This window comes from Buteo buteo, chromosome 6 (genome assembly GCF_964188355.1).
Source record: "Buteo buteo chromosome 6, bButBut1.hap1.1, whole genome shotgun sequence".
Lineage (NCBI taxonomy): Eukaryota > Metazoa > Chordata > Aves > Accipitriformes > Accipitridae > Buteo > Buteo buteo.
In genome coordinates this window covers 11,438,245-11,461,604 of record NC_134176.1, presented here as the reverse complement: position 1 = coordinate 11,461,604, position 23,360 = coordinate 11,438,245, and the positions used below count along the sequence as shown (strand labels likewise).

Sequence of the window (23,360 nt, the reverse complement as noted above, 5' to 3'; positions counted from 1 at the left end):
CACTAGGATTAAGTTAATCTGTGTGAGTATTCTTCTGTGTCAGCCTCACATCTCTTAGGTGAGCTCTATGAAAGTACTCTTTTGTGTAGCAGTCTATGGTAAAGCATTAGTCAGCCACTCCATAATGCTGATAATAGTATTAATCTTTAAAGAGCAGACCTTCAAAAGAGCTGGGTGCACTTTCTTCTTGTTGACTTTTCTGGAACTGGGAATTCAGCATTCAACCTATGGGAATGAGTCCAGATGAAACTCGACAGTATTCCATGCACCAGTTGAGTGCTCCTTGGTTGGCAGAGTTTTCTTTTACTTGGTACCTAATAACCAGGTTGCCTCAGTTCTCATGAGAAAAACTCTGTTTGGGTTGTCAGTGTATGAGAAAATTGAGGGTGTGTATGTAACTGAGAAGGCCCTATTACAATGTCTGCATATCTGTAGTTGTAAAACATGATCTATGGCAGCACAAAATTTAAAATTTGGTGGCATCCCAGGAAGTACTTAATTGCGTTTGTGCTTCATTACAAGGCTGTCTCCTTTTCTGGAATTTATTTTAGCTAATTAGCTGGAAATGTCGACATAGTATTTCAGATGACAGAACCATCATATTTTATCATACATGAAGCAATTAACTCTTTTGACAAATATTTATTGTGGTGTCGTCTTTAATTAAATTTTCAGTACTCCTAGACATAGAGCAGGTTCTTCTGAAAAGGAGGCCTTCCCAGCACTGTCAATGAGCGTTTGACTGATGGGGCTTAATTGAACTTGGTACTGGAAGAGTCGGTGGCCTAAACATGATTTCAACATGACACAATTTCACAATACAGATGTCTGATATTTTGGCAAAATCCCAAAACCATCGCCCCTTCCAAACTCTTGTCTCAGATACAGCAGATGCATTATGCTAGAGAAGATGCATCTCCAGTTACTCCTGTTCTTCCACTGGAACAGTTTGCAGGAGAAAAAAAATGCTGTGCACTTGTGCTGGTAAGATAAATAATCCTGAAAAGCAGGGCTGTATATATGTTTTAAAAAATCTATTTTTTTTATTTAGTTCTTGGGGTTATTCATGTGGAAACGTGTTACAAATGTGACTGTTTGGTTAGTTCCTCTTAAACAGATAGGTCTTGTAGATGATGTGCCACTGAGAAATAATTCCTGACAGTTATAACTGAACCAGATAAACAGTTCTGCCAGTTCCCAAATAACACTGTAAAACAAAAGGGTTCTGCTTATCTTTTTCCATTTCTTCATGCCTGTCAAACTATTTAAGTGTGCATTACCCATCACAAAGGGTTTCTGTTTTTCTGCTCATCTGCTGCGGTCATGGTTTTTACCTTCTATGTTGCAGGACCTAGTGCAGTACGCTTGTCCAGCCGGATTGCTCCTCAGTCGCTGCTGATCTTTGCCTTCACCCTTGCAAAGACACTCTTTGGAAGTGCTGCATGAGATCTCTCCCTGTCATGGCCATTCAGCAAGTGTATTAACCTGTACATGTGTTGTTTGGTTTTTTTTTTTCCAGACAGAAACAGCACCAGAAAGTGGCCGAGAGGGTCCCAATGTTCAGATCAGCTCAGGGCAGAACAACTCCGACCCTGCGGGAGCAGGTGGCTCAGCAGCCTCCCAGAGCATGGTTGCTCCAGCTGGGGTCTCGGCAGGTACCTCAGCCGCGGCTTCATTCTTCATAAGGTAGTTTTTCACCTTTCTGCTTTCTGTAACCGCTCACGGGTCTGCAGACGGTTGTGAAATGCTGTTGAGTCTTTGCTGTGGGTAGAACGTGTAGCGCGCGGTGCTGGTTGATGAGAGGTGGAGTTGGTCACCTGGTCGTGACTGTGGCTTTCCACTGCCGCTGGGGAGCAGGGATGTGATGGTGTTGCCCCTTTCTCTCTCTGGAGACCTGATCAGGAACCTCTATGGATGAAAACCCAAGAAAATGTGTGTTGGTCTTTGTCTAGTCCTTAATGGCCATTTCCACCTGTAGCGAGTCTGTTATTCTGTAGGTTTCCTTGGAGCAGAAACTGAAGTAGCAAGTTTTTTTTCACTCAGATTTAAATGAAAAAGATTAGACTTTTATTCAGTAGCATGGCTTAAGTATGCAAATAAAAGTTTTTCCATAGTTGGTAGCAACAGTTAAAACAGTTTAAGACATTCTTTTTTTTAGCAGTAGCCCAGAACAATCTTTTTTTTCCATTCTTGGGTCTTATAACAAAAATGGTATGTTAGTTTTATTTGTGAAATGTTTGTTGTAATTAGCAATGTTGATTAAATGCAATACGCTCTCAAGCAGATGGTATTTAAAACAACAAAATTCAGGGCTTTGTACTTGCATTCCAAACTCTTTTTTTAATTCAGAACTGAACATGTTTTGAAACAATATTGAAAAACGTATGTCTGTGAATGGCATTAGAGTCAAATTTATGCACTGAGTGAGGATCCTTCTTATCATGTAATCATCATGGTAATTGTATTGTTTCCTTTTCCTTGATCTTTAAAATGTTTTGCACCATGTTTACTCTAAGTTACAGTCTGACCTCAGAAAGGGCTCGACTTCCCAAGTCCTGTTTTTTAGAAGAACATAGTACAATGAGTCTTAAGCATTATATGCCTACATATTACAGTCTGTCTGTACACAGAGGTTGGGAAATGACTGCCCAAAGAGTGGGGTGTGGAAGTTGGTGCTTTGTTTCTGCGCTAAGTGCTGCAGGTTTAAAGTCAACACAGAGAAATGGTTGCTTACAGAGGATGATTTGTTTCATTTTAAGATAGGTGTCTGAAATCAGTGGGAGTGGAGAGGAAGGGTAAGGGGAGAAGCTCAGACATCTCTTTTCTGGTTTAGTTACCTAAATAAGGGCAGATGAGTCCTCTCCAAAGTACCTAGACTGCACAGCAGCACAGCTTTCATTACTGTATTTCGTATTGTGGGTATGAACAGTGTGATTTAGCTTAATCTACTTTGGATTTATTACAGTGTAAATCTGTATGTCATACACAGATGTAAAGACTGTCACTTTCACTAGGGAATCCAGAAAATAAAATAGCATCCTTGGAATTGAGAGAAAGAAATCAGTGCCTAATAATCTGAAAGAAGACCCAAAATCTCTTCTCCCAGTGATGCTTTTGTCACTGGTCAGCAAAACTGAGTTCTGTTTTTTTGTGAAGTGACATATCATTACTAATGATTGTTTTGGCTTGATTCAAAGATTTTTGAAGTGAGCAGCAAGACTGCAAATGACATCATTGTACATTGGATCAGGCCCTAATTGCTTCTCATGAATCTGTCTTTGCCTTGAGTGAAAGTTTTATAGCTTTAGTACCTATGTGCTAGCTAAAACATTTTAAAACCCATTAGTACATTGCTTATTCCCTACCCATGTTTCCTCTGTTCAAAATTGATTCTTATCAAATTTTTTTAACCAAAGAACAGGGCTGGTTGAAATTTTTTTGCACAAAGCACTTCTGTTTCTTTTTTTGTGGTTGTTGGAGAGAGAGACATAAGTGAGAAATAAAGTTTTCCTTTAACAGTTATCAGTTATCTGAATTAGTTTTTTAGCATTTTCATGATCTTTCATCACACTGCTGATTAATGTACTTCAGCATTCATTTTTTTCAGTATTCTGGAGCCCGTCTAAGAATCTCGGGTTCCCTAAAAACAAGCATTCAAGAAACAAGTTCAGTAATGACTGTGATTAAAAACACAAATTGGAAAGCAGAAAATCTCACAAAGGCTGGGGGAGGGAGATCCATTATTGATCCCTGGCAGGCATAAATAAGTTGAGCAGGTCCTCAGGTGGGTACCATTGCATAGCATTGCCCAGGCTGCTCCACCACCATGGGCTTTAACCTGAGGAGAGGCTCCCTCTCCCACTGCTCCTTCTTCTCTTCCGACTCCTGCCATTGGGACCTTACGGATCAAAGTTTCCATGCTGAGTCTTCCTCCCATCCTTGAGCTGTGCAGCCCTCAGCAGGAGGGGAGAGGTAGAGGAGGAAATCTTCAGGGATGAGTGAGAGACAGATACTGGCAGAAACTGGGGTGGAAGCAGCTTATCCAATACAAGTATTGGGATATCAACAGTGTTGGCTGGTTTTGTTCAGCACTGATGGGATATCAGGCTGCTTTGCTCCAGGCTTTCCAGTCCCGTCTCCTCTTTCCCTTTGCACCATCCAGCCTGGAGCATGTTGAGGAAGAAGATCATCCCTGCCTTGAATCTTCTGCAGCAGCATCCACTTCTCTGTCCTGCGTCTCTCTGTTCAGCTAATCCTTCCTCAGCAAGCACCTAGAGATGAAAGAGGAGTCATGGCACTAGTGTTATGCTGTAGTCCCTACTCATTGTATTTGCTGATTCTTTCCTTACTGTGTTTCTCTCCTCAGTCACTTAAATTCTGAACTTCATAGCAGGGCCAGTGTGTTACTCGTGTTATGCAGAGCCTGGCGCACTTTGTTTCTTGTTCTCTACTGAAATAAATGCAATTAATATATCGATAATCACACAGACACACTCTTCCCCCCCCCCCCCCCCCAAATCATTGCCCTCTCTTTGACCAAATCTACTGAGTACCTCCATATTTTTACAAAAGCCCTTTTGTAAAAGGGGCTGTGGCTGGGACTTTAGCTCAGGAAAAGGGCTGTTCTGTCACAGAAATAAAATAGCTAGGCAAAAATATGCATGTATGTTAACATTCAGTGTACTGGGGTGCAGGGTTAGTTACTTTGGAAGACAAAGCCTTCATAAGGTGCTTGTGGAAACTGCATCTGTGATTTCCTTAGCAGCAACAACACTAGATACAGATTTTTTTCACATGAATAAAGGATTCCAGTCTTGTTCTTTATGAAACAGCATTAACTGTGTTTGTACAGGTCCTAGCACAATTAGCTTTTGGGCTGTGGCACGGTTTCCTGGCAGCAAATAAATGTCTTTTTCACATTAAAACTAGAGTCTCTATTCAGTGAAATAACACCCTTTGACTCTTGCTTGTGGGCTGTCTTGTGCCTGGGAAGGGAGGACGTCTGTGCAGGTTTTTTTGGTTGGTTGGTTTGTTTTTTACTCCAGTTTGTTCCTCAGTGAGAATCATAGCTTTGTATTTGTAAGGTGACAAACTGAAAAGACCGTACAGAGAGTTCATGTCCTCACCTGGAAAATAATAACTAAGAGCTGCAGCAAAACATTTACCTGGTGATAAGAGGGACCGATGGTTAAAATGAGTACCTTTAAGATAGTTTTTGCAGTGAATGCATTGATTTTCTTAAGCACATGTGCAGCCAAAATCTACATATTCATCCAAAGCTCTTTCTCATTTGAATGTCGTATTTAATTTCTTCAAGCTTAATTATGTTCTGCTTCTCAAAAAAAAAAAAAAAGTAGTATTTTATTCATTACCTAGAAATTCAGACTGTCTAGCATGGAAGTGCTAAGTATTCAAAATCAAAGCCAAATATTAGAGCCAGCAGACAGAAGTGTATTAAGAAATTAAATCAGTTTTAAGCTTTTTTCCTCACTCTGATCTGTCATAGAAGGAGGAAAGCTTTGATTAACATCTGACTGTGTCACACAAGCAAATTGCCAGACATTACTCAATGGTCATGGTACCGAAGGACCAGAGGATTTAGCAGAAAATGCAGCTTCTCAGTAGGTCATTGACAGAAGAAGAAAGCCAGAGCAAAAAGCGCAGCTCATGGGCATGGATGACTGTGAAGAGGCTCCCAGTTTACCCTAACAATGCAGGGAGAGAAGTTTAATCTTGCGTTCTTCAGATTTATGAAGAATGCAGCTGGGCTTTGTCCCTTGGTGTGGCAGGAGCTGTGCCTTGCTTAGTGCTCCACATTTTATACCTGTTTACAGTTGGTTTTTTTTTGTACGAGGAACCTGAACAAACTTTATATTACTAAGTGAAAATATGTGAGGTAGTTGTAGGACCCTTCTGTGGGCTATGCTTGCAACTAAGTAAATATTGGCATATTGTGGTATAAAGCTGTAATAAGCTGTTGGGATTTTTGTCACCCAGACACCTGGGGAAGAGAGGAGAAGGTGTTTCCAAGAACAGGCAGGAGAAGGGCAGCGAGGAGGAGAATGGGCGAGCACTTGGGAAGAGGTTAATGGGCCATCTGCCAAAAAAGAAAATACTACTCCCTTGGGAAGGAGAATCAAGGCCCTCGGAGAAATGGAGGCTGTCACCACTAACATGCCATTTCCACCTGTGGGTGGCCAGTGATGGTGGTGGCAGCACCCCCTGTGCTGCTGGGTGGGGGTACGGCGTTTCGGTGAGAGCGTGGGTGTCCAGCCTCGGTGCGCGAGGGCCAGAAGAAAGGAAGGTTTGAGCAGTGATGGGACAGCTAGGAAGAATCAAAGCTGTTCAGGAGAAAATATGTATAAAAGCAAGCCACCCTGGGCGATGTTGAGCAGAAGACAAACTGTATTAAGTCCCCCTTCTTAAATTTTAATCTTGTTTGATGTTGGGTTATTTTCACATCTTTTCAAACTAATTTGGTCGCAGGGTTGCACTTGCTGCTGTGGGACTGCTGCCTTTGAAGCAGGGAAATAGCTGTGTAGTTGCAGCTACTTTCCCTGGCACCCGCCTACTTTTGTTTGATGAATTAGTCTTCCAAACATGGCACTCACTATGCACTCACTAGTTTTCAGGTTTCTAAATTATTTGCAGTGTTGCTGGGCTTTGCTAGATTAAAACCATTTAAGTTAATAAATGTGGAGAATCGCAGTGGTGAATCACACCCATTATCTTTCCACTCTCGTCATATTGCTGCATGTTTGGGAAAGCTGTGTCAATTTAGACATGATATAAAACATTACACATGATATGCTTTTTACAAGCAGCTTTTCTTAACAAGATATAACATACAATTTCTGAGTAATGTAATTGAACATCTTAAGAGTTAAAATAAGCATAGTCGTCTTTCTCTAGATTCAGGATGTTCCATCATATTTTAATGCCTGTGAGTTGTGGATTAAAGAATCTAATTATTCACTAATGAGCAGTAATGGTACATATAAACTAAGGGTCACTATCCTATTACAGGCACCTGATGGTTCACTGATAAACATTTGGTCATTAGATTGACCATAAAATATAGTCAATAATTGAGGTTACTCATAGAGCAGACACCTTATCAGCTTTAGGCATGGTGGGACAGCCTGTCAGTACTCTGTGTACTGATTGTGCTGTGACTGAGCATATGATTAGGGTATTGAAGCAGTCTGTATCTAATGAAACTGCAGGAAAGGCATAGCAGTATTAGCACAACCACTAAATGACTAATGTGTTTTTGTTCCAAGCCTCAGACACTTCAATTAGTTCCAATAAACTCTGATCTAGTGTAGCGGTAGGCAGAGAATTCAGATATTTTCTGTACAAGCTTTCATTACACTAGTCAAAATTTGTAACGTTTCGGGGACAGATGAAATCTGTGTGGCTCTGAATGAAAAACGATGGAAATAATAAAGGCTGTCATTACCATTTGTACTTCATTTTTTTCAGTTTTATTTTTGCATTTTTTAGATTTAAAATACTTTCTGAGACAATGCCTAGTGCCTGATTTAAAAGATGAAGCTGACAGCAGCAAATTAGATGTCTACATATTCTGCTTTAAGGTCCATTCATGCAGTTCATGTAGGCTTGTGCATATAGATCTAAACTTAGAATATGTTCCTTAGCATTTTGTACCATATGGAACATTAGTCAAATAGTCTAGTTCTTGAAGGCTTTTGTAGAGATATTGATTTTACTCTGCTTCAAACTGTTGCTGGGAAAATAACCTCAGAACCTATTCTTTTATAATTTTTTTTTTTCCATGAGGATGCCTTAACTTTCATAAATTATTTAATATGGTGAAGGATGCAGAATGCCTTTTGTCTTTCTGAACTGCTGTTCAGGCTTCAGTTGTGCGACCTTGGAAAGTAACCATAGAAACATGTTAAAAGCATCAACCGAAAATCAGTAGTTCGGTTTGACAGTGATGCAAATTTTGTGAAAGAAGATTATGATGTATTAGGAACACTTGAGGCATATATTACCGCTAACCTGTTAAACCTGATTATTCCATGACTATCAGTACTTTCAGAATTTAATGCAGGGGAAAAAAAGCACAAAAAAATGAAACATACTTTTTTTTTTTAAGTTGCCATGTTAGAGATGCTTCTAGCTAAATCACTTCAGCCTATCATTCTCTGTCCTGTTAAAAGCAAGAATTATATTTCTGCTAAGCTCATAATGTAGTTCACTAGTTCTCTGTATTTAATAGCTGTAAACTTTTGCCCTGTACCCTGCTGGGATGCACTGGTATCCAGGCTTTGTGCAGAGCTGGCACAATTTAAATCTCTTTGACAGATAAAGTGGATAACTGGGTTATGAATAAGTAGTAGTTCACTGAAAGGCGAAGAAAATGTGTGACTCATTGGATCCTGAGTTAGACCTTTCTGTGCTGACCTATGGTAGTTAAGCTAGTCTGTGAGGCTGAAACAGAAGTGCTTGCTGTAGTTACAGATAACCATAGTAAATTCTTGGTGAATGATGGGTCAAGGGAAGAAGCACAGTCACTTGTAAAAGCTTCCTCAGTAAGCATAACCCACGCCCAAGAAATCCTGTGTTGAGGTGATGCGGGAATATTAGATTTGAATTAATTGCCTAGGAAAGTGGGGTACCAGCTCTTCCTAATGAAGATTGCCTTGCTGGCAGGTATGTCCAAAACCCATGCATGGTTTGTCCCTACTTTGCAGTGTCATAGCAGTATCACAGGAGCTGCGGGGCTCTTCAGGGACGTGATGGCTCGCTGGCATTAATGCAGCTCAACAGCCGCTCGGTGCATCAACCCTTCTTCATTAAATGCCCCACAATGCCCCACTTTCTCTTGCTACCGTTGGGTCACTGGTGGAAGCTGGTCAGGAAAGGTGGCTGAGCAACCTGCGGCTTGGGGAGAGCTACAGATGAAGGGGAGTATCAAGCTGTTCTGGGGGGAGCCAGACATATAATTAGCCTTTTCCCTGTAATGAATGCCTCGTCTGAATCTGGTGGGCTGGAGCAGCCCGGTCCCTGCAGCGTCCTCCCCACCGCGTGGTGCTGGAGAGGGGGATGCCTTCCCAGCCACGTTCCCCTTTCTGCGTGGAGGCAGGGAGAGCAAGAAAGCCCTCGTGGAGATGTGCAAATGGAGACGGAGCGGGTGACACCGAAGGGCTTGCCTCATCTTGCCAGTGCCATGCCGCGGCCGCTGGAATGTGGTCGGTAGCTGTCCCCGGAGAGTAAACGTGACCCGGCTGTAGCACGGCGCTGTGCGGGGACTGGAGACGGGGCAGGGTGTGCAGCGTTGTGCAGTATCTTGTATCATCTTAGGGCAGCTTAAGCTTTCCGAGTTGCTGTGGCAGCATAATACCGCCTATAATTAAGGACAAACAAAACAGTGTACGCTTTAGGTATATCCCATTTCACGTTAGCCCGTAAGTAGGATAAATTAGAAGATAAGCCTGAATTTAGTAGGCTTTGTTCTTGGAAACAGGAATGACTCTCAGGACAGCATGTTTAAGAGCAGAACATCATTACTGGTATCATTGCTAATACTGCATCATACATTTACACAGTGCTTTATCAGCATATGGTAAGCCAGGCTCCCTGCTATGAAGAGCTCATCCGTGATGACTGTGAGACTGACGGGGCAAACAGAGATGAGACACAGAGCTGTATTTCAGCAAAGGGAGGAGGAGGTAAAGAAATTGGAGTAGCTGAGAGGAGAGGGAAGGTAGAGTTTCGGACATCGGCGCTGCTGAGATAGAACACTGCTAAAAGCATGAAAAATGTCGCAAAGGCCAATAGATCTGTGATCAGGATATGGCTATTTAATTAGAGGGGGGAGGCACTGAATGATCAGCCAAGGTGGAGAGCCCGTGGTGGGGGTTTGAGAGAGCCTCAGAGGGAATTGGCTGAGAAAGAGGGGGTGGTGGTGACCAGATGAAGCAGCACTGGGCATCTAGGGGTCAGTGCCTTGGAAGAGCAAGCTCCCCGGTATAGAGGGTTAGGGGTGATGGTACGAACCAAGGAGAGATCGTGCAAGGCATCAGTTAGGAAGATGTTTGGAAGGAGAACCCTCACCTGGATCGCACAAGCTACATGTGTTGTGTGGGAGCAGGTTGCGCTATGCTGGAGGTGCCAAAATGAAGAAAAGGAGGGAGCCTGGTGCCAACCACATTGGCAGGAAATATGGAAAGGAGGAGACAGTGAAAGAGGGGAAAAAAATGGATCTAGGGATGTGGGTAGCTCATGGTGAGGTCAGGATTTTGGAGAGGATGTTCTAGGTCTTTACTCCAGCTTCATAGCAAAAGCAGAATTAGAGCATGGCAAAACACTTGCAGTGTTTTCTGCTGACTAGATGTGTTAAAGATCTTTATCATATGAAGCCACCCCTGGGGAGGGCTGATTTTTCTCAGCCCTGAGTGCCTCGATGGATGATAATATAGGAGGTTCTGGAGTACCAGAGGCAGCCCCTCCAAGAGATGTGGTGACTTTTTGAGCTGCTCTAGGTGGTTCAGTGGAGACTGCTGTTGCAGCAGTTGGGTCTTGGATTAGCTCTATATTCTGAGACGTTCATGATGCTCAGGAGGAAGAGCAAAGCAGAATAATTTAAACCAGATGTGCTCACAGATATGTTGGAGGGGAGAATCTGTGGCTTCAGAGCCACCCAAGTTTGAATTTATTTGTGGGAGTAAACGGTGGCCAGTGGAAGAGATTTTAAACTAGGGAAAAGTCTGAAGTATTTATGGGTAATCTTGACTGGAGTCGTGCAGATGTTTCTTCTTACTTTGTTGTCTCTCTGATCTTCTGCTCTCCTGAACTTAATATTTTCTCCCTTAATTTAAGGATTTTTCATATGATCCTTTCAATAATTTCTCATTCATCCATAGCTGAACGCACCTGATTATTCTGTTTTCCTGAATATATGGAATCTCACTGTTGTCTAGCTACCATAGTCTCTTTTTCCTTTTGGCTTCTTCCCTTCTTTCTGCCCTTCCTAGCTTGTCAAGAGGACCACTTCTCCTGCCTCCCCCCCACCCCAGCCCTCCCAGTCTGCCTGCTTTTTTGGTTCCTGGACTCCTGAACAACAGTGCTTGCTCTGACTCCGTTATTTGGGGCTCCTCAGCTCGGTGGCAGTGGCAGCTGTGCTGGTGGTTTTGCTGCAGTGGGAACGGAGCATTCCATAGGTAAAATGATAACTGTGACTTCCCTGTGGGGATGTAATTTGACAGTTTGCACCTGTTTTGCAACTTTATTAGTGACTTTCAGACTCTTCCAATAACATATTTAACTATTTTAATACTTCATTAAGACAGACGGATTTAGCAGGCAAAATAGTAAAATCAGACTGATAGTTAATTGAATATTGAATATTTAGTTGTCAAGGCTCCCTTGCAGTCACTCTAATACTTAGTTTACTGCGTGCAGGATGTGGTTTGCAGGGCAGATGGACTTTCAAGTGACACTGTTTCTATTCTGAGCTAGACTGTTTTGCGTGCTTGTGCTCGTGGCAAAATAAGACAACCCACATTATCATTTATAACAAAAATGAAATGTCAAGCCAAAATAATGCACCAGCACTATAGCTGCAGTGCTTGATCCACTGCAGGATTGCTCTGAAGGTACTTTTAAATTCTTTGTGAAATAGCAGTGAATTTTGGCTTTTTAAAACTTCCCTCATCCTTCCTGCTGGAGGGTGGAAGATGTTTCTTTTGGCAGGACATTTCAAAGAGCTTAGCCAGCACCTCACTCGGCATCAGTTAGTGCTGCTTTGCTGGTCATCACAGAGTGACGTTCTTGGGGTTGCTTTCTGCTTTGTTGGGCTTCTCATGTCCTCAGTGGTGGAGCTCACTTATTAAGAAGCACTGCCCTATGGAGTTTTTACTGGAAGGAAATGACTCAGTGGAAGTTAATCAGCATAAAATGAATCTAATCTAAATGTTATTAGTGAAGCTAGTTGGAGTCCAGGGCAAGCTTCAGAATATTCTCTGATAATCTGTCTTGAGCAGGTCTTCAGGAGTTGCTTATTTCTGCTGAAATTTGAAGTTACCATCTTTGGATCAGAAATAGTCAAATCTCTCCATCTGCAGTGGTGGAAGAACACGCATCTCACATTTTCCTGCTAAGTGCTATTTTAAATGGCGCTGCAATTTCAGCCTATTATACCTCTGAGAAGGACCATTTCAGAACTGATGTCAGTTAAATAAATCACAGGAACGCTGGGCTTTAAGAAGCCTGTATGTACCTCCTCTGTTTAAAAATACTCATTGTGTGGGCATACGACTTCTGTACTTGGGTGATTTCCACTGCATCATTTAATGCTGTCAGTGACCATTTAACTCGCTAACAGTAGGAATAAGTAAATGCCCCCCTGAGAAGTTATTTGCTTGGCAGTAGAGGTGTCAAGCCTTTGACTAAGCATCGGAAATAAAACCCAGCTGAAGCGGGAATGGATCCTTTGTGGATTTTGTAGATGAGCACTAAAATGTGGAACTGAGGGAGCTGGAGGTGATGAGAAAGGTATGTCTGTGGGGATGGTGTGTTGGGGCAAAGGAAGGTAACCTGAAAATGTAACCCACCCCAGAGCTTTTATGGTAAAGGAGGCTTTACAGTCACAGAGGCTAAGTTGTATTCAGACTGCTATATGTTATCAGGAATGTGAAAATAGACTTTCTCCCTCATTCAGTCCCTCTTTTTCCTGTCTGATATTTGCCTGAATCTAGTGCTTCAGATGAACCCTTGTTAGCCATGTCCTGTATTTTATCTCTCATCCTTTCCACTCGCAAATGTGCCTGTTTCTTCCCTGGAGCAGCCTGAATGAGCCGAATGCTTTTGCTTTTCCTACCAGATTGTTTTTGATGAATAGCATGGAGTGTAATATCCTTTGTAACAAAAATAATTTATTGCCTGGTAAGTCATTTTGATACTGGCTTCTTTCTGTATACCTGGAGCTCATATTACAGGGCAAAATTTTAAGTGATCTGTTTAAGTAATGACTTTAATAATGAAGGGCTAGTTAGAACCATTGTTTCTGTTTCATTACTTTGTAGTTTTAAAAATGTCTTTATTACTTTTTGTGATAGAGTACAAATGAGACTAGAATTTTATTTTGCTCAACCTGACTGTTTCATGAGTCTATGTCTCACTGGCAAATAAGTCCAACTTTCTTGCCTAAGGAGTGTGCTTAGATTGATGTGGTTCTGCCTGCTTTAGCTCAGTTAGTTCATGAAACAAAGCGAGGAAATATTGCTGGCATTCAGGTAGCTGTATTTTCAATACGTAGCTATCTATGCAGTGTGCAGCCCAGGAACTGACATATTTCTATATTAGGTGTTGACAGTCTGGCTTACATAAAGATTAACCTACACAGGTTTTCAGCAGTTTGTCATATGGTACAATTGTAAACAGCGAGTATGGAAGTACAGCAATATGTTCATTTGCTCTTGCTTTGTTTAACATCATTAGTGAACAGAGCTGGAAATGATATGTGGCAGGCTGCAGTGACTAGCTGTTATTCTGGTGTGTGTGTGTGTATATATATATAAGAATATATATATATAAAAGTCAGTTCCTGAACCATGGTCCTGGCTGCTGAAGCAATGTTCTTTGGCCAGAAAAGCGTCTTAAATCTGCAAGCTGAGAAGAATATGGAGCTGACGTCACTCATGACAAATTTTGTAGCAGCAACCTCAGAAACTGCTTGTTTGGGAGAACAGAAAAAACGATTGGAGTGCAGCAGGGCTTGTGAAAATCTGTCCTTTGCCATTTCTTAAATGGAGAGGAGCTGTGAAAATTCCTTCCTGGATTCCTGTATGCAAATCACTTGAATGCTTGAAGATGGGCTTGTTTGGTTGCTTCTGTTTAAATAGTAAAGTGTAGCTGAGAGGAGGGATCGGCTCTTGGCTCTGTACAGCATGAGGAAGCTCTTTTTATGTCAGGAGTACCCTGCAGGTTTGTTTTAACTTGTCGTCTTCCAGGGGTCTTTTTGAGTTTATTCCAAAGTGGCTTTGCCTGGTCTTTTGGTATGGTACCTGAATTCAGGTGAGTCTTGATTATTGCTTACTGATGCATGAAGCCTTGATTCCATACTTTATGAGGATGGGAATAGAGTTGGGGGAGAGCAACAAGGACAGTCAGAAATCAAGGAAATTTGACGTGTGTGGAAAGGTTGGAAGGATCAGGACTTTTTAACTTGTAAAAGAGAAGACTGGGGTGTGGTAGTGGTCTTCATACAGGTAACGGGTGCTGCCAGAGAAGGAAATAAGCTCCTCTGCATGTCTACTGGGGAGGTGGAGGGAAAATAAGGAACAGCAAGTCAGATTTATGAGACATGAGGTGTGAATTTTCTAACAGTAAGACTAGTTAAAAACTGGAATTGATTGCCTCAGGAGGCTGTGGACTTGCTTTTACTGGAGATTTCTAGCAAGTTGGACAAATACGTACTGGAATGTATTAGGTAAAGTTCATCTTACCATGGAGCATTGGGAAGGTGTAGATAACCTCTTAAAATCCCTTCTGGACCCGTCTTCTCTGATGAACTGTGAGCAGATGATGTTCCTAATATGTCAACATAGCTGATTTTTATTTCTGCCTTGCTGATTTTAATAAGAGATAGTAAGAGAAAATTAAGAGGTCACTCAAAGCGAGAGGCTGAAATTCAAGCCTGAATTGCAAGATTATGCTATGTGCAAGAGGCAAGGCATGAACTTAATCTCATATTGGAGATACTTTCTCTCATAAATGTTGGCTTGGTAATATCCCCACAATATTAGATGTGGTTTGACATTTTGGAATGTTTCAGAATAATGGTCTTCTATTGAAACTTTTTTACCATCACCCATTATAAAAATGCTATTGTTTGAGGCTGTGCATTGTGATCCAGATGAACTAATTATTTATTGAGGAAGTTGAAGCACTGAAATAAGGAACATTAATTGTTTGTTCTTCCTGGCAGTGCTTCTCAACAGCATTGCTGAGACAGCTAAGCAAACAAAGGTTTGGTGCTGTACTTGTGTAATGGTATTAATGTGAAGAAAGCCTTTGTATCCTCCTGAAGCTATATATGCATCACAGGAACCTAGTAAGTTTGTTCTAGGGGGAAGAACAGACCATAACCTCAAAATTTAACGTATAACTTATAAGTGACTCCTTGGACAAAATTTACTGTAGAAATACAGATGGTGCCTGTCCTTCCTAAACCTTCATGACAGATTTAGACATTCCCAGTTTTCTCTTTAAAGATGTCTCTTTCTGAACCAGATTTTATTTTCCAAATCAAACGCTGTTAGTGGAAATGGATACCTTGTTAAAAATAAAGTTTGCTTGGGGTTTTGCATAGCAACTGCACTGTTTCATTGTGCTACCTTTCTAATTTTAGAACCACAAATCAAGCAGTAGTAGCGATAATAAAAGTAATAATACCAACCAAGTTTATTCTGTGAGTTGCGGAAGGCTTGGGACAGAGTGCTGGAGGGTGTATTGTAGGACATCCGTCTATTTGTTGTCTGTATTGACGAGTAATTAAGGAAACAATAACTGGAACTGCAGATACAATGACAGACTGTGACTTTCCCACTGCTTCCTTTGGAGCTGGTTTGCAGTGGGAAAGGCTTGGGATATTGGTTATGTGGTGGAGGTGTGATGCCTTGTTGGGCTGGGAACTGGGAAAGTTTGGAAAAGTCTTGCTTTAGAGTAAACTGATTTCCACTGTAAACCTGCATCCAGAATTTTGCAAGCTTTGCAGAGTCTCCAGAATCAGGATAAAAAGTGCTCCCGTGATGTCTGTCTGGCAAGGTCAAACCAAAACTCTTGAGTAAGTGTACTCCTGAGTAAACTCCAGAGTTCAGGATATTTAAGGCTTGGACTGTACAATTCTTTGGCCTTGACTCTTTCAGTGAAGCCCTTAAGCATTCTCACAATATGAATAATGACAGTGATCTCTGAAAGATAAGGCTGGCTAATAACACTAAAACTGTTAATATGTAATGAGTCATGCTGAGATGAATGTGCAGAGGTTTTCGTTTATTATTTTTGTCAGCGGAGCTTAATAATGGGAAGCAGGACTCCCAGTTCTATTTCTGACTTACGGTGGTTTGTCAGTAAACCCACCATGTCAGTTAAATCCTCTGTATCTATCTCAGTTGACCCATTTCTAGTATGTGTCCCAGAGTACATTTCACATCACCCTTCCTTCTGAAGCTTAATACATTCCACAAAGTGTTAAGCAAAAATTTTATAATTTTGCATAGTTATAAAAATTTCAAATCTAGTTTTCTTTTTCATGGACAAATTATGCCCAGAAGGAACACTGTTCTTTAGGGATTTAAATTCTGCTGTTTACTTTCACAGCTATAACGTGCAGAACATGTGCATTGAGTGTAAGCTAGAAGCAGCTTGCTGTACATCAGAATATCTGAAATGTCATGTTAACGACATAGGCAGAATTTAAAATAAAAAATCGTATGGTTCTTTCAATGGGCAGGCTTTGTAGCTACTGTTGTTGCACAGTCTTACTCCCTAGATGCTAAGCATTATGTAATTGATCTGGCCATGGTTTTCCTCACTGGTCTCATCCATGCATGGCAGAAAACCTAGTAATCTGTAAATTGTGTGGGGGAAAGAGCAGGTTAGAGACTGTCCCTTGTCATTTGATATTGAGTGCCCCTGCATGTGCCATATATTAGTTTTATTTTCTACTGTGACACCTAGCTATGAGAAAAGAACTCTCCAGAGCATCTTAAAAGACATCTTCTATTAAAGATAGAAAGAGTTAAGCAAAATGTAGACAGTAGATCTCACAGCCGGAGGTAAAAATAATATACATGGGTGTCTCTCTTGCTTTAATTGGAAGAGCGGCATAAGAGTGCGGAGCTTAGTTTCCCTTGCAAGAATGTTTTGTAGAAGGGTACTTCGTGGAGGTTGAATGGGGAAAGCGAAGGCAGGTGGAAAGTGTACCTCTGTGTCAAAGCTGTGACAAAATGCTTGGAAAATGCCCAGAAAAAGAAATGACTGTAACGCTGACGTTTTGCGTAGTATTCCCTACAGGTCATAATTTTCTCTGTGAGGAAACAGAAGTTGGTATTGGAGAAGGTCAGACAGCCCACTGTGGTGCTGAAGATGATTGTGAGGGCCTCCTGTGCAAGACTGAATTTGAGAAAAAGGAGCAAATCAGGAAATAGGCATGGCACCCAACTGGGCTCCTACAGAAAGTGATCTGTATGAGCCTGACTTCTGTCTTTCTGGTACTAGGCAAAAAGGGCCCAGTTCATGAGAGCTTTGCCTTCCCTGTCTTCATGGGACAAATTCCCCCTGAGAAAAGGAATGCTGGAAAAAAAAAGAACGGGAAACTTAGGTGTAAATTCAGTAATGGGTTGTCGGATAAGTACTACAGAAAAATCCAGCGCTCTGGAGTGTCTCAGATGTGGCTCCCTGTAAGTACATACTCTCATGAATTTTACTGAAGTAAGGAGTTTTGTGAAGTTGGATTTTGTTTGATTTAGTTGGGCCCATATCCAAACCAGCTTGGCCTGTATTTTGGCCTAATGAGTACTTGGCTGGGATGCCACTAAGTATATTTTTGGTGCTGCAAGAAGTGCGTAAGGATTGATGAGTCCTTGTGTGGCGCTCTTTGCCTGGACCAGTCCAGCAGCCCAAGCAAAGCATATGAAGGCTGCTGCCCAGCTGGCTTTTGTAGTAGTTAAAGAACTGACCGTTCTTCTTATAGGAGCTGAGGTTGACAATTACTTGAATTAATGTTCAGAGTCTACAGCTTGATAGTAATGTTTCATTTTGCCTAAATTGCCCTATTCTTTCCATTAGATCCTTAACTTTTCCCTTAGAAAAAAAACCAAACAAAACATGCAAAACCAAACCCAACAAGCTGTTTGATGCTGCTGGTACAAGATGCCTGTGATGTTCCAACTCCAGAAACAACCTCATTTTAGTGTCGGGCAAAGTAATTCTTGCATTCAGACACAGAGAGGTTGTAATTAAGCTTTGTGCACTACTACCTGAGAAGAGATGCTTTTAAATGTGAACCCCATACATCATTATTAGTGCAGTTGGCCTGTTGCCCATCAAAGCACTGATTATTTTCTACCACAGCTACTCTAGTTCCTCTGCTTTTTCAGTTTCCTGTTATCTCGCATGGACATCAGCAGTCCCTTTGCCAAATTTCTTAGTAAAATTGTGGCACTCCAGACTCATAGGAAGAGGATTTATCAGCACTATAGCAGTTAATTGCTTTAGCTAGCATATGGCACTGTCCTTTGAACAGTGGAGATGCAGAAAGTGTGTGAATACTCTTGGAAGTGAATCACTTTGAAAATTGTTCTGTCTTGGTGAGGAAGTTAAGACAACTAGTAATGGAGAGTAACTAGTTTTACTGAGCTATTTTGAGAGATGCTATACTTTAAAAAGGCTGAATATTCTGTTCATTCGTTTATATACTTTGCTTAGCTTGGCCTGTTTGGGTGTATTTACTCATTGAATGTTAGTGCTTAGTTAGGTGCTTGAATACAGAATTCCTGAGTAAATTTGTCCTTTGTATCTCATTCTGTTTCACATATGTTTCCCAGAGGAGCTCCTTCAGCCAGATCTATTGAAGGAATAATTATTGCATCAGGATTTAATGTATATCTTGATTGCACTTTGAAGACATTCTCTTGATGAGTTTTTATCATTTCAACAAGGGATCATAGCATGTAAACAAAGAAATAAACACTATCTTTCATATTAATCAACAAGATGATTAAATAATAACCACAATTGTTAATTGGTACTTGGAGATAGAGAGTAATGACTGTCTTGAGTTCCACAATGAGAGTACCAACAGGTAGAGACTCTTTTCTGCACAATAAAGCTGCATATAATTTAGGAGGCATTACGGTTTTAGTGTGCAGCTGCAACCATAGTGAAGTTGTGCAATTGTTTGCCTGGTGTACTATTTCAGGCATATGTTTTCATACTGAATGAGGTATAAGCAAGGAGATTTGAGATTTAGGCAATTAAATCAGTTCTCATTGCTACCTAAAACCCGAGGTTCTGTATAAAACCCATGCTTGCAGTGTTTTGCTTCTCTGTGGGACGCAGTTCCTGCTAGTTTCCGGATGCAGCAGGAGTCAAAAGCTGCTTCTTTCCTCAGAGGTAAAAGTCCAACTTGTCCCTCACAAGGCTGTGGCTTCTGGCTCCCTCTGAGTTTGGAACCAGAGCCTCATTTTTTCATCACACGAGTGTTTGTCTCTCTCTAAGTCTTGCAGTGTTTGTAGAGGGTGAAGGAAGGACATAGGGGGTCTGCATCTCTAGAAGTTGATGAAGTAAAAAGGTCTAGGAGTTTAACACACAAGTTTGGGAATGTAGAGCATAGGACTGGGAATTTTGGAGGTCTGTATTGAGTGTCCTGCCCCTTCTACTGACTAGCTGTCTAATCTTGACCCAAGTGAGTAATTTTGCTCATCAAGACACAACCAGTTCTTTGTACTGTAACTCATTTGAAGCCAATACTGCTGCTGGAAGAAACTGTGCAGCCCTCCTGCTCTCAGTGTTCATTTTTGCTTCTAACCTGCCATAAATATAAGCAAAGGAAGAGTTTCCTTCTCTGATCAGCTTACTAAGCTGACTCAGCCTGAGGGTCCCTGATGGCTAGGTTCACGGCAAGGTTAGGGGTCTAGATTTACCCCGAATTAGGTATGACAGCAAAGCACTGCCTTAGTTTCTCTATATTTCTGTTGCTTATAATACATCATAGATGTTAGTACCAGTTTGATCTCACTGAAAAGTACTTGGAGATCCTGGGCTGAAAGGCATGATGAAAATATAAAGTAGCCATTGTATAAAGAGACTTTTTGTTGTCACATATTTAGAAACTAATTTGTCCAAAGTGACAAGCCTTTGTATTGCAAGCATGGACCAGAATAGTGATTTGTCCTCAGAAGACCTTTTGGCATCAGTAGCATGGTCTCAGGTTGCCCACAGATGCTGGCAGTGTAACACTTTCCCTTTTTTCTGGCTTAACAGTCATTCAAAGTAATGTTAAAAGATAGCATGTTGGATGCTTTTACGGTACATATCTGAGGGTGGGCTATATACTGACAGTCTCAGGGTCAGATCACACACGTCTTATTCGGGTGGCAAAGCCCTCCTAGGCTTTGACAGAGCTGAGATTTCACCCTCACTGCCATCCCCAGTTGCCCAGCGTGTGCTCACTAACACATATATTTGTTCTACTTAACTCTGCAGGGTGATTTTTTTCCCATGTGGGTTTTGATATAGAGTCGAGTTTCTGTTTTTGTTTCTTGCTATACTGTTTGCTGTTGCTGATGGGGAATAGCAGAAAAACTGATTGCGTTCCTATTCTTATTCAAAAGGAAGAATGTTACAATTTTAATTGTACGTTTTAATTTTTCCTTCATCTTTTATGTTTTGAAATTCTGCATTTCAAAAGCAGGATCATTATCATTCAGAACATTAAAGCATGTCTTTTTAATAGCTTTCCCTTTTAATGTGAAAGAATGGAATTGAGGAGGAAAACCCAATCTGTCTTGAAGGAAATTCTCTGTTATCTAAGGATTTTCAGTGCAGCCAACAAGAGAGGATCTTGAGCTCAGCTGACTTGGAGTGTTATCCTCTGCCTTGAGTAACTTGTAGAGGGTACAAAGAACCACTTTCATAATGTTATCACCAGCAAAGTCCATCTGGTCCTGCCAGTGACAAGGGGATTATTTCAGCTTTTTATTACGTCAGTGAGATTTTAGCATTTTAGGATTCAGCTGTCAAGCTGTTGGGGGAAAGAGGGGAAAGTTAGATTGTAATTGAAACTCTGTTGGGGGAGAAATTAACTGAATATTTTTCAAGTAATTTTTCTACCCATATTTCCTTCTATTAGTCTCCTGATGGTTTGTCCTTATGAAATCAGATTAGAACACAATGACTTGATTTGTTAAGCAGGCAGTGATGACAATGAGCATCTGTTTGTCTGGTCCAGATTCCCATTGACACCTAGTAACATTGTCCTTTCTTGCTATTACTTTTATACAGAGCAGCACAGAAGCTTAACCTGTCTTCGAAGAGAAAGAAATACCATCCGCCCCTGCCACACACACACGACTTCTCTATATATGCTACTAACTTTAGTGGCATCCTGCAGCTCTGTCCTCCCCCAGCACCACCATGCCTTCTGAGAGCTGTGTCCAAAATCAAGGACAACCCTGGCATTGGAAAGGTAACTTCAGATTTCAATTTTTTAAAACAGTTTTCTAGATGAATTCTAACAGGGCTGGAAGCTTTCAGCCTAGAACAGCGTTGGATAGGCCTAAGGGAAGGGTCTTGGGATAGAGAGATAGCCACATCCATTTGAATATGCCTGAGAGCTGTTACCTCCTGTTGACTTTGGAAAGAGTTGGCAGGCTCAGAGCAGATTAAGTGCTAGAGCGTCAACTTCCTTGAAGCCAGTTAACACCACTGACAGCAACATTGGCAAAGGGTGTTTTGTCACTCCCTCTATTAAAGTAAGAGACAAATTTTCCTTTGACATTATTGGTCCAAAACCATTGCACGTACAGGCTTCACCTTTGGCAGAAGTAGTCTCTGTGTTGCCAGCAAGGCTCAGCCACTGGTGCTGGTGCTGTCTGTCTGTTTGAGGTTAAGGAGATACCTTGAAGGGGCTTTGTTTCCCTCTGCTTCACATGTCATTGTAAATCAGGAATATGGAAATGAAGTAGCAAGAGAGAAATAGATGTCTCTCCAACTTAGGAAATACAGCACCTTTCAAATTGTAAAATTTATGCTGATTTTATTTAAAATTAATTGAAATACAACCCAATTATTTAGAGCTTTATTCATATTTATAACTGTTTAATCACCCACACAGCAGAGTCTGAATACTTATTTACATAGGTTACAAGAGATTAGCGTTTGAAGATAGAATTGAAGTATTAAATGTGCACAGGAGAGCTAAAATATGCACCTTGAGTAACCATACAAATCAGCATTAACGTAAAGAGATTGTCAGCCTAAATACCTATAGCTGACACTGTTGCTTACAGAGAATATTCTGTATTTCTTAAGTCAGTGAGTTTGTGCTAAATGGAAAACAAAGGAGTAATTGGGGCTATTTTAAGCAGGTGGAAACTCACAGATGAAAATGAGGTTTCTTCTGTTTTTCCAGTGTGTTAGAAAAGAGGATGTAGTATTAACTGGTGGAATACAGCAAACCTGGCAAAGTAATTTAGAGATTCCCAAGTGGAAGAGGGTTTGCTAAGGAACATACTTTCTATGTGTGTGTTTTAGCAGAGCCCATTTGTTGTGCCTCCCTCTTCTTCGTGAGGCTTAGCACTTGGCCGTGGCACCAGGAATAACAGGGAGCATGGCATTTCTGAGTCTCTTTGCCTTAGGAAGACCTTTAAAGCATGCTTGTATCTCCTTGTGCCTGCAGCTCAATAAAACTGTCTTTGCACTTCATTACACTTGTGTGCCTGCAGCTATGTGTACCCAAGAGGCTTTAACCTTTTTCCTACGCTTTGAGGGTGGCTGGTGGCGCTTACTGGCACGACTTGCACCTCGTGGAAAGCTCTGGTTTATCTGGTATCTTCAAACAGATCAACAAAGTCTAATAACAATCAAGTGCATGATCCCAGATGGCGGGAGATTATATGCCTAGTAGGCCTACCTACTTTTCTTCGTTAGTGAGCACAGCAGAGGGCTTTCAAAGGGAAGAGCTCTAGCAGAATGCCAAGGGGCATGGCAGGACCTTGAGCTGCTATGCTGCTTAGCTGTGCGAGCTTCTCCTCCAACATGGGATATATATGTAGCATGCTGGCAATGCGGGTGGTGTTGCTCTCCTGCCTGGCACTCTACACCAAGAATTTCCAGCCTTTATGGTTCAAAAGCTGCTGTTGACCCTCAAGTGTCTCTGTTGTTTAGCTCTCAGCTGAAAACATTATTGAAGATACTATTTGTTTGGGCCCAGTGTTCCAGCTGTGTTCTTCTCTCCATGTACTTGTTGACCACAATTTGAAGGAATCCTGTTCTGTGCTGGAGAGGATAAGAGCTCTCTGCTAATTGAATCAGCCCTTTAGTTCTTGAGTTAAGATCTAGACCATCCAAATGGTGATGGATGGTGCTAGTTACTAGTTTTAATGGTCCTTAAAAAAGAAAGTAACTACGCATCTTCTCTGATCCGCAGTTTAAAATATGAAATACCTATTAAACATCTCTCTCAACCCATTCCTCTTTTGCAGCTTTATAAATTACAGTGTTTTCCCATAAAAAAATTCTCCAGCAATATAGCTTTTTGTAAAAATTATGAGTCAGCAGAAATGAAATCTGATGTATCCTGATTCTTAGAACTTGTGGTCAAA

At 41.3% G+C, this 23,360-nt stretch overlaps 1 protein-coding gene across 2 annotated transcripts in view; it reads left to right on the top strand.

Annotated features, from left to right (window-relative positions):
* KIF26A (kinesin family member 26A) overlaps positions 1-23,360 on the top strand; it is a 101,584-nt gene that overhangs the window by 50,047 nt on the left and 28,177 nt on the right. For both annotated transcript variants that reach the window (XM_075029717.1, XM_075029715.1), the window contains exons 4-5: positions 1,520-1,686; positions 21,040-21,223. In XM_075029717.1, the coding sequence (XP_074885818.1) occupies positions 1,520-1,686; positions 21,040-21,223 (351 nt within the window). The remainder of the gene's footprint in view (positions 1-1,519; positions 1,687-21,039; positions 21,224-23,360) is intronic.